At 41.5% G+C, this 11,930-nt stretch overlaps 1 protein-coding gene across 1 annotated transcript; it reads left to right on the top strand.

The window, feature by feature from the left end:
• Nucleotides 1–1,532: 1,532 nt before the first annotated feature.
• Nucleotides 1,533–8,633, top strand: serpine1 (serpin peptidase inhibitor, clade E (nexin, plasminogen activator inhibitor type 1), member 1). The gene is made up of 9 exons (XM_039823454.1): nucleotides 1,533–1,632; nucleotides 3,681–3,919; nucleotides 4,285–4,509; nucleotides 4,962–5,156; nucleotides 5,280–5,478; nucleotides 5,646–5,746; nucleotides 6,744–6,830; nucleotides 7,042–7,125; nucleotides 8,073–8,633. The coding sequence occupies exons 2-9, from the start codon at nucleotides 3,682–3,684 to the stop codon at nucleotides 8,117–8,119; spliced, it is 1,176 nt and encodes a 391-aa protein (XP_039679388.1). The 5' UTR covers nucleotides 1,533–1,632; nucleotide 3,681; the 3' UTR covers nucleotides 8,120–8,633.
• The last annotated feature ends 3,297 nt before the right edge of the window (nucleotides 8,634–11,930 follow it).

Below are 11,930 nucleotides of genomic sequence, written 5' to 3'. Positions count from 1 at the left end.
TGAACATTTTTAATACTAGTGCAGATATCAGAGTTTTAGTACACATGCCAAACATATTTTACATTACACGCATTCCTTTGTGTCTTCAGGGGTCAAATTTGACCCGGTTTTCAAGATGTCTATATCATAAATATGGGTTTCTTTTTAATTTGGATGATTCCATACGTTGCACTTCGCAAGTACAACAAAAGATAGGATCTCTACTTTCATTCGTTTTAAAAATAAGAAATTAATAATAAGAAATGTTTCAAAACCAGACTGAACGTTAACATTTACCGTTCTGTAATTATCCTTCCTTTAATATGAGTCTAAAGAATTCATAATTTCTGCTTTTTTAACTCAAGGATTGGGTATAATGTCCTATTAATGAGGTATAACTGACCATGAATTCCAAAAATGAGTGTAAAACTGGTAATAAATGGTGTTGATAAATGGTAGTAAAAAGAAGCGTTAAAAAAATAAAACATTAAAAAAAGAGACAAAAGTGTCGATAAAAGAGATGAAAACGTCAGAAAAAGTGTTGATTTTTCAGGACGACAAGTACATGGTCGAATGGAAGACAACACAAGGGTTAAAACATTCTACAACCCCCTTATTTCATTTGACAGAAAAAGACACTATTGTTCTTGTACCGTTTAAAAAGTACAAATACACTCTTCTAAATGTGAAGCTATCAGAATCATAGATTTTGCATCCTAAATACACTGATGATGCGGAGTAATCCAAAGGTACAGGAGCAACCCTTTACAAGTACTTTTTCTTTTAATTTCAATGTTCCTGCTGATGGCGATTGCTTGAACATGAATGTCCCAAATGCTTTCCAAGTCTGTATCGTCTTCATTATTGTAAAAAAAAGTGTAAAAAAGATACTGTACTTGCATCAGATGTGTTTCTCAAAACATGACATGAGTGTGAATCTGAAACAGATGGAGGGTCACTGTCACTTCTCAGAGACTGGCGTGTTGTGTCTGATCGGTAGGTCAACTATCGTTCGCTGGACCAAAGTGTTAGAAGAACTTAAGGCAAAATCTCACACATTCTGAACTAATAATCACACGACTTTGGTTTGTTTCAATATTAAAAAATACTTATATTATTTTATATTGCAACCATTTCCTCTACAGGCTGATAGACAATTTCTTCAGGGGAAACACTAAGCTGTCTGCATGTTCTCCTCTGAGGACGCTGTCCTTCCTGCACATGCCAGAGTGGTGTGTGTGTGTGTGTGTGTGTGTGTGTGTGTGTGTGTGTGTGTGTGTGTGTTTGAATGAGACAGGGAAAACAGTTAAGTGACTTTCCATATGCTCTGTCATGCTTTGGGAAGAGACAGACAGACAGAGAAGAGAGTGAGAGGGAGGGAGGGAAGGAGGGAGGGAGAGTGGATGTGTGTGTTCATGAAAAGGAAGCCTGTCCAGACATTGTCAGATGACATCATCCTCTCTAATAACTTCTGTGTGTGTGTGTGTGTGCGCCCGTAGGTGGGGGGCGCGGCTTCAGACCATGCAGCATTATACACACTATAAATAAAGGAACTCATTCAGCCATTCACACACAAGCAGCAGCAGTAGCAGCAGACTGAAGCTGAAACAACAGAGACTTGCTCTACTACATCGGACACATTTCAACCAAAAGGTAAGTAACTTCAACTGGACGTAACATTTTGGGTTTTTGGAATTAGATTTATACATCTAATATGAACTTACTGGCAGATTTTTTTTAAATATTAGTGGTACAATGCAAAACAACAGGGAATATAATCAAGGTCAGTCTTCCATTAAGATAAACAATTTTTTTTAATTTGATCCAATGTGTTCCTTACTCTTACAGTAATATGGTATAACAAAAACACAAGGAATAACAGGGTTGTCTGAACATTTGCAAATTTGCAAAAGTACAAACCTTATCTATTTGGAGATTTTGAATGTACAGCATTGAAAGAGTTATTTACAGCCATAGCCAGGGTTTTAAAAATATTGTGGTCATCTTGCACGGTATAGCCTAAAATAACTGCCCAGATCTCTAGAAAGGGTGCTGAGGATTTATCATTATGTGTACTGAGGTGGTGTAGGTGTACTCATTTCATACTAGGGCTGTGAAAGTGAACGAACGAGTTAACGCAAATTCCTTTTTAACGCCACTCATTATTTTCGATGTGTGATTGACGCGCGCACATTAAACACTTGAAAAAAGTACGTTTAGAACATATTAAAAATGTGCGATTAATCGCAAAATAACTGAACAATCATTCGATTAATCGCAATTAAACATTTCTATTTTATACCCATAAATTACTTGTTGGGGACATTTTAGCCCTTTAATTGACAGGACAGCTGAAGAGAGGAAAGGGGAGAGAGAGAGGGGGAATGGCATGCAGCAAATGGCTGTGGGTCAGAATTGAACCCGCGGCCGCTGCGATAAGGACTGAGCCTTCGTACGTGGGGCACATGCCCAACCAGGTGAGCTACCAGGGAGCCCCGCACTGTAAATGTTTTTATTTATTTTATACTATATTATTACTAGTATGGAATTCTTTTTGTGCCTTTAAGTGTAGCAGTGGTGCAAAGTGACTAACACTTTTGAGGATACCATAGTTAATTTAACCATGGCCAGTGGCTCCTCTGAGGCTAATGGACAACATGGGAAATCAAGAAGTGTGTAGTTCTCTGTGGTGATCAGTGAGGGCATGTGTGTTCATAGCTGGATGTGACTGCTAATGCAAACAGAGGCCGAGGTCCCAGCACTGACCTGTGATCAGCAGCACGTCTATGATGCTGCTGCTACAGTTTTAGGAGCTGCTCTGTCCTCAGTACACACCATTGATGTCTGCAGTGGAACACCGATGTTACTGACGCACACATTTTCCAGCTGACACACTGACGTGAATGTATACACATCCAGCATGAGTCACACGCGCACGCACACACACACACTCCTACTGTATATTACCAACAGTGGACTACCATTCTACACCGACCTAGTGTGGACCTCTGTTTTTGGTCATTTAAAAATAGCTAAAATGGATAGGAAAATGGAGTCATACACACACACACACACACACACACACACACACACACACACACACACACACACACACACACACACACACACACACACACACACACACACACACACACACACACACACACACACACAGCGTTGAGGTTATCGCAAATTGCAAATGAAGAATCCAAATATCTGAGAAGAGTGAATGGTTTAAATTTGAGGCCCACAGTTAAATGGCATAGAAGGATTTATGAACAGATGCAGGCTGAAGGATTAACTGTGATTCTGAACTTTCCTAATCAGGTTTGGAATCATTTCCCGTATGATTGCATCTTTGAGGCAAAGTGCATTATTTACTAGTTTTATGGAAGCCAAAGAATATCCTTGGCTTCTTTTCTTACTCGTACATTTTTATTGAACACATCTGCAAGCTGTTAAGACTCGCTCTGCAGTGTTGAGCAACAAACTTACTGTTCCTTCGAAACAGAAACAAACTGTTTCCGAACAGTTTCTTCATCTTTAAAGAACACATGGGGCAACGTGTTTGTCCTGGTGATATCCGTTCAACATATTTTCCTCTCCTGTGGGGTTTTCTACTTTTAGTTGTCGAAATTCAAGTGTTTGAATTCAATCCAATCACGATTAAACTTACACCTATTCTCTTCTTTCTTTCCCAGGATGCTTTGCGTGTCTATTCTCCTGTTGCTGACTCTGAGCAGAGTGGGGCTGGGCTCTCTGCAGGATAAACAGACTGACTTTGGCCTGAAGGTCTTCTCGCAGCTGGCCAAGGACTCTGCGCACGACAACATGGCCTTGTCCCCGTACGGCGTGGCCTCCGTCCTGGCCATGGCTCAGCTCGGTGCAGCCGGAAACACCCGCAAGGCCCTGACTGCTGCCATGGGCTTTTCTCTGCAAGGTGACTTGATATACATAGGCTAGATTCAAATAATTAGGATTAGGAAATGCGATTACTGGGAAACGATCCAAACAGTTCTGTCGATCAACTTAAGTGTTTAATCAGCTAATCATTACAGCTGGATTTGTAGGCCTATATAATGTTGGGTAGTTTAATTTATAATAAAATGTCTTTTCTGTGCAAAAATCTTAATTTGTAAAGTAACTAAAGCTGTAACAGATGAATGTAGTGGAGTGAAAAGTACAATATTTCTCTCTGAAATGTAGCGGAGTAGAAGGAGAAAGTGGCATGAAAAGAAAAGATAACTTTACTTACTTACTTACGAACCATAAAACAACATCCTCCTCCTCTCGCCTCTCCTGCAGAGCGAGGGATGTCCCGGCAGCAGCGTCTCCTGCAGCGGGACGTGTCCAGTGAGGAGGGGGTGGAGACGGCCAGCGCGGTCATGGTGGAGAGGAAGATGAGCCTGGAGAAGGGATTCCGCAGGGCCCTGGCCAAGGCCTTCCAGACCCACCCTAATCAGGTGGACTTCAGCAAGCCAGAGGAGGCAGTCCGCATCATCAACTCCTGGGTCTCGGACCACACTGCAGGTAACCCCCCCCCCCCACCAACTGGCTGACAGCATGTCGTCTGCACCATTCTCCAAAGTACTCCTTTGTGATTTTGTGTGAAAGTGGCCTTTCTGCTTACATCATATACACTATTGGAAGTGAAATCCTACTGTTTCAGTATATATATATATATATATATAAATAAATATAAAAAGTTAATTTTTTTTATGTTCATAATGATACATACTGTTTAATTTTGAAGTGATTGATATTGTTTTAAACATTTCATCACACATTAATTATTTTATTTGTCTTAGTCATCACTAAATCCACTTTTTTATTCTCTAAATCCATCTTTTTTTTCTTATCTCTTTTTGTTTTTGTGTTTACCTGCTGTTTTTAAGCACTTTGGGTAGCATTTTGTTCTGTTTGAAAGGTGCTGTATGAATAAATCTTGATTGATTGATTGATTGATTGATTTTCTGCTGCAGGTGCCATCCCTGAGTTCCTGGCGTCTGGATCTCTGTCTGATGAGACCCGTCTGGTCCTCCTTAATGCCCTCGACTTCAAGGGCCTCTGGAAGGTTCCCTTTGAACCCAAACTGACCCAGGAGAGGATGTTCCACTGTGCCAACGGCAGCAATGTACCCGTGCACATGATGAGACTCACCAACCGCTTCAACTACGGTAGGTTCAACCAATGACTCGGTGCACTTTATCTCAATCTTTGTTCCAAAGATGGCAGACTTTGTGCTACTTGAAAAAAGAATACAGACAAAATACATCTGTCTCCTTCTCCTCAATCAACAGGCGAGTTTGTGACTGCCGAGGGGGTGGACTATGATGTCATTGAGGTTCCGTACGAGGGAGACTCACTGAGCATGCTCCTGGTATCGCCCTTCGAGCCCGAAGTTCCACTGAGCGCGCTCAGTGCCGATCTGAGCAGCCAGCGGATTAAGCGATGGAGAATGGAGCTGAGGAATGTTAAGCGACAGCTGGCCATGCCCAGGTGAGGGAGACAGGCTCGGACTGTTTGTGGGTAGCTCACATGAAATTATTTAGACAATACTTTCTCATAAACTTAGTGGAGTTTCACAGTCGTTTGTGACATGTTGAATCCTTAAAGGCTTTAAGCCAACCAGGGTGAAAACTGAGGATTTGTGTGTATTTTCGCAGGTTTACTCTGAACTCTGAGGTGGATTTGAAGACTGCTCTGCTTAACATGGGTCTGGGAGACATGTTCAACCTGGCTACTGCTGACTTCACACACATCAACAGTAAGTTAACCTCCTATACAGTAGGAACAGTTAGTTAGGTTGGAACTTTACCAGACCATATGAGCATGTTAAAAACTACAGTGTATAGCTATAACTACATATAGTGTATAGAGAGGCGAAGTCCCTCCCCTTCCGGTGGACCTCATGGGACCTTAATTTGGAAAAAATATGAACGAGTCAATGGAGAGATAGTAATACTTTTTTTGATCCCGTTTGAATTGAGCCATATATTACAAATATGATGTTCGTCAATTAAAAAGATAATTTTTCAACCGAAGAAAGTCTCAGTTAGCCGTTCGTCATATAACCATTTAGTTTAGTGTGAAACCGCTCGGTGAACTACATCTCTCGACTCACGCAATTAACGTCACCTAGCTTGCTCAATTTAAAACGCGATCAAAAAATAATAATTATCTCTCCATTGACTCTCGTTAAGTAGAAGGGCGTGACTTTGACTCTCTATAGTATAGCGTATGGTGCATGGATGTATTTTATTAGCTAGATACCAGATTCCAAAATGGTGCCCATTCAGTTCAATGGAGTTGCTCGCCGGGCAAATACGCCAAAAACCATTTTTCAACCCTTGTGTTGTCTTCCCGTCAACCATGAACTTTTTTTTCGATGCTTTTGACACTTAAAAAAAAAAAGAAAAGGTTTTGTCAATTTTTTAAACTCCAGGCCAATAAAACAATTTCATGACATTATACCAAATATTTGAGTTAAAAAAAGCAGAAATGATTAATTATTCTGACTAATAGTTAAGATCGGAGGATGTTGAGTGGATCACAGACTGGTTTATGTCAAAGTTTAGTCAGGACAAAAAAAATTTAAATAAGTGTTTTTCAAATGCTATCAAATTGAATAAAACACCCCAACCTCAATGGAAGTAATCATTAAACGTTAAATAAAAAAAACGTTCCTGGGGCTTCCTGGGGGGGCTGGTATAGTGCCTTCAGATGAACTATGTGTCTAATCAGTGTGTGTTTCTGCCCTCCAGCTGATGAGAGGCTGTGTGTGTCGAAGGTTCTGCAGAGAGTGAAGATCGAGGTGAATGAGCAAGGAACCAAGGGAGCAGCAGCAACAGGTAGGCCCCACACTACATCTCACCCATCCCCCTCCTTTAAGACTTAAGATGATAATGTTATGCATATATGGTACAAATTCCTAAATACATTTTGTGTTTAAGAAAATGATAACACAAAAATGTTGAGAAGTAAAGGCAAAAACAATGAAGGGATCCCTCAGCTACACACATTGCAGACTCTGACCTGTTTTTCATTCCTTCCCTCCGTTAGCTGCGGTGATGTTTTCTCGCATGGCGGTGGAGGAGATTACTCTGGACCGACCCTTCCTCTTCCTCATCCAGCACAAACAAACAGGTAACACTCTTATTACGTTTTATTTTGAAATCCCATTTTTAGCAGTCCAGGGGCACGTTCAATCTCAAAACGGTGTGCACGGTTTTGCTGCGGTTTCCGTGTTGAACAACGTGAACCGGCTTTGTTTTCTCGGTCGTTTGGTCAGTGGGTCTCTCGTTGCCAGACCTTCCTCCACATCGCTGCGGAGGGGGGTCTGGCTAGTCCACGCAGTGTTCTGGAAAACGTGCTCTGTTTTATTGGCATTTCTTTAAACCAATCACAATCGTCTTGGGCGGTGCTAATCCCCAGATGGAGCCACGGTACCTCTGCTAAATAGCCTCGGGAAGGAACTTGTTTTGGTGGAACGTGTGTACGTTCAAAAGTTGTTTTAGTCGTGCGACAGAATGGACAGATAGTCTAGCTAGCTGTCTGGATTTACCCTGCAGAGATCTGAGGAGCAGTTAACCGTAGTCCTCAGAAATCCACCGGAGTTTAGAATTACAGCACAAAGAAAGAGGAAGGTAACGGACATCCGGCCGAAAAGAAGGACATACAGCGGAATCTCCAGCGCCAACGGAGCAATCCCGGAAGGTGGAAGGTCGTGGATATAGACTACTCGTTTATCGGCTGTGTCACAGGTGTTCTCTATCAAATCGAGACTCTCTCTCCACAGAGTTACTGTACATATTCCATATGTAAGGGGGACTGACCCACTGGGGCACGTGGCCCACGCTTGGGGCATAAAAGGCCCAGGGCGGCCTTGCCCTGGAGAGATAGTCTCTTCACTCAGAGAAACAAGGTTACCTAACGATTACGATAGCAATAAAATGGCAGAGCGCTTGCGCACACAACGGGGTGTTCGAAGCACCGACGTTTCAGTTTAAAAAAACAAAATGTATTGCTACGTTTTGTCGGGGCTCAACACGTCCCAGGTGTGGTGTGTCTAACGTTTCTCTTCCTGTGTTCAGGTGCCGTTCTGTTCATGGGCCAGTTCAACCAGCCTCAACAACAATAAGACCTGCCTTCATTCCAGTGTGTCTGACTACTGCTGCTCATACTCCACATGATGACCACACACACACGGAGACCACACCGGACCTACTGTCCAGGCTTCATTTGACTTCTTTTGACTCGACAGACTTATTCACTGAGCGCTTTATATTTATAACGTAGGCTACTTAATATACAAGAAGACTGAGGGGGGGATGGGCAAAGGGAAACACAGACTTAACATGAGAGATATTGGGAACATGCTTGACTGAGAGTTTATATGTTTGCTGTTAATTTATTACCCTGAATGTTTGTGGTTGACAAGACAGAAAGAAATATGAAGGAAAGTTATTAAGTAATTTACTCTTGTCTGACACAACAGGCACCGATGCACTGCATAAGTACCCAGAACGGATGTATTTTTAATCTATTTTTACATGTCTTTCTAATGTCTTTGTTTTTTCATTGCCTTGTTGTTGCCAAGTTACGTTTGTATTTTGCTGTATTTATATTTATTAAAATACTTTTGTTTTTACAAACGTGCGGTCTGTGATTTGTGATGTGTCGAGATATCTGTGGTAGGTCAACACTGACCTCTTGTGTTCAAACAGCCAAAAGTCATGACGCTGCAGATTTAAAACAACATGGCCATGCTTTACGCACACTAACCGTTTTTTAATCTTTTATTTTGGCACAATCGTCATCAAACTATATGACTATTTATATGATCATTGGGTCAGTTGTTTATAAGACTATAGTCATTTTTCATTGCTTTGGCACAGAATGCATTGAGTATGCCTACAACATGGGACCTTTAAGATAGAAATCCTGTAAATAATCAGTTAAAATGCATCAGTAATAACAAGCCAATAATAGAAACTAATGGAACACTAACACTAGGGCCAATTTTGCACAATGAGAGGATCTGAATACTTCAATCACTGCTGTCTCTCCTCACTACGGTGTTGCAACTGCTGGCTGCATTGAACCTAGAAAATGCTCAGTGGTGGAGGAAGTATTCTGACGCTTTACTTTAGTAAAAGTACCAATTTTTACAGTGCACTAAAATATGTTTCTGAAAACATTTAAGGAGAGAAATAGTGAATACAGTAACAGAATCTTGATTCATATTTGCTCAGCGCTGCCTAGTTTGACAGTTTAATTGCAGTGCACGTGCGGTCATTGGCACCGCGTTAGAGACTCCTCGGCTCTGATTGGTTGTTTTCCTTCTGCCATTAAGAGCACCAGGAGGAGGCACAGGAACATGTTTTTCCCCCCCCTACAGATTATCTGTCTCATGTCATACTGTCAGGATACAGTGACATTTTGAATTTTGATTCCATCAACACCAAAACTGGTATAAAGCATTGCAGGACTGAAGCCACATTTACATTGCTACGTTTTGGTTAAAAAAAAAGAATTTATATATATATATATATATATATATATATATATATATATATATATATATATATATATATATATATATATATATATATAGAGCTACGTTTACACCTCACATTCACACTGCTCTGGCGTTTAAGAGCGGAGAAATTTGAAAAGAACTCTGACCCGTTTTGGTTTGGAATCTGCGGGGTTGCGTTGCAGTCTCAACGGCCCCAAACGGAGACCTTTGGAAACACTGACGCCATCGTTTTCGCTGCCGGATTGGGTCATGACGACCACGGCAACTACCAGCAGCGGGCGGAGTATACATGCTGCCTGAGATACACATTTCTAATATAAATAAACCATCAATGAACATGGCAGCAATCGTTCAAAAAAAACTTCACAAGCAAGGAATTGAAAATAACTCAAGTTGTTCTTAAGCAAGCCTGCTTAAACTCGATGGAAACATCTGGGACGAAGACCTGAACACGGGTACCAAGATTCCTTAAAAATCGATACCGGGGGGAAGGAGGTGAAATGGCGCCACTTATTGAAATGCTGCAGACACTGTAGCGATGAAACAGGTGTGTGATTGTTGTCACACCTTTCAGCTGAAGTGTCTTTGCCTGAAACCCGCCGAGTGCTGCTTTGACTTTGGCGATTCGGCTGCTTCCTTGTTGGCCGAGAAAGAGTTTGAACCCGGAATTGCCACTTGCCGTTATATTTTTTTTTAATAAGTAATGACTTTGCAATATCCGTTTTTTTTTTCCAAGCTTTGCATTTTTATGTGCATTGCCTGCTGATTTGACATATGGTTGCACATGCACACAAGCACGGTTACAAAACATCAGGACACCATTTCATTCAGCTTAAAATGGTTTATTTCTTTATAAAATTACATTCACACACTGAGTCCCTTTAGCCTGCATGACTGAGCTTCTACTTTCCTACACCAGGGCCCCTTGACAGCTGTGTAAACCATGCACCGTCTCGCCCTCTCTTCCTCCAAAGAACTAATTTATGAACAAGACAACCACCAAATTGATTACCGGTAAGTCATTGCATATGATGAGCTGATTGACCAAACACAAAAGTTCAAAATGGGCATTAAATACAATCTCACCCAATGCAGACAGGAAAAAAAACAACATTATTCAACACACTATTCAAAGTCTCTTTGGAGGAGGAAAGGGGCAGCAGAGGTCGGGGTTAATGATAAAACCTTAGGAGGGTGTATGCTCAAATGTGCAGAACTACGTGAGGAGGATAATAACGCTTTTAAGAGCCCCTATTATACTCCTTTCAGCGTCATATTTCTACTCCTGGGGTCTACTAGAATAGGTTTACATGCTTTGATAATCAAAAAACATGTTATGTTTCTCATACTGCCCACTGCTGCAGCTCCTCTGTCTGAGCTCCTGGCCCCTCTTCCTGAAAAACCCTGTCTGCTCTGATTGGTCAGCCGGCCCACTCTGATTTGATTGGTCAACGCAGCACCAATGGACAGCGCATCTGGAAAACTGGGCTGGCTTTGTCAATCAATTACATCACTAATAGAGGATTTCCAAACAGGAATATGGGTGTTTCAGACAGTTGAGACAAATTCTGTGGGAGAGAAAGCTCCATTTGGAGTGAAATGTTTTTTTGTACTTGATACATCTATTACATACACGAATAACTATTAGACTACTAAAAGACAGGAAATATCTCCCCCAAAAATAATAAAAGCATAAAAGGGGCTCTTCAAAACGTGTTCGTCAGAACGTCAAACATCTGGAAGCCACTTTCTGAAGACTATGGCCAGGTGTGAATGTTACCTCTGTCATTTCAGTTGTGCACAACAGTGTGGAACACCAGAAATGCCTTCAAAATAGACACCGTCTGAAAGTGTGAGCCGTTATTGCATCATGACTATAGAAACTAAACGGTTGGAGAGAGATCGGGAAGGCAGCGGGAGTGGGATGCAGCCAGGAGGAGGCTATAACATGTTTGCTTTTAGACGTGGTCGGACAACATATATATGTATCATTTTTTTAAAGCTAACTAGGACATTTAGGGCCACAAGAGCAATATATATTTAAATTGTGAGATTCAAATAAAAAGTATGAAGAACTACTTAAAATTAGGATTTCTAACATGTTTATGGAAATATTGAATCTCAGAACTCAAACATTTTGCCCTGCTCAGCGCACATCAGCTACAATCTGGTGTCTTTGTTTTGCAGCAGAGTTTCAACATATCGTACCTCCTGTGTTCCCCCCCCACATGCCGACACAGAAAACAATCAGATCAGACAGTGAGCCCTAAACACGGACTGACATTCAGAGTCGAGCGGAGGGAAACCAAGGATTAGTCACTGCTGTGTACAGACAACGGCGCTGTGGCTGAACTGACCCTTTGAGACAGGTTCAGGCTCAATGTCCTGCAGCGTGGTCCTGCCGATGACC

This window comes from Perca fluviatilis, chromosome 14 (assembly GCF_010015445.1).
Source record: "Perca fluviatilis chromosome 14, GENO_Pfluv_1.0, whole genome shotgun sequence".
Lineage (NCBI taxonomy): Eukaryota > Metazoa > Chordata > Actinopteri > Perciformes > Percidae > Perca > Perca fluviatilis.
Note: the sequence above shows the minus strand (reverse complement) of the source record. Positions and strands in the feature narration are given on the sequence as shown.

Coding starts and splice junctions, on each gene's coding strand:
- serpine1 (XM_039823454.1), top strand. CDS start 3,682: ATGCTTTGCGTGTCTATTCTCCTGTTGCTGACTCTGAGCAGAGTGGGG. Junction 5,479..5,645: donor CGACAGCTGGCCATGCCCAG/GTGAGGGAGACA, acceptor GTATTTTCGCAG/GTTTACTCTGAACTCTGAGG. Junction 6,831..7,041: donor CAAGGGAGCAGCAGCAACAG/GTAGGCCCCACA, acceptor TCCCTCCGTTAG/CTGCGGTGATGTTTTCTCGC.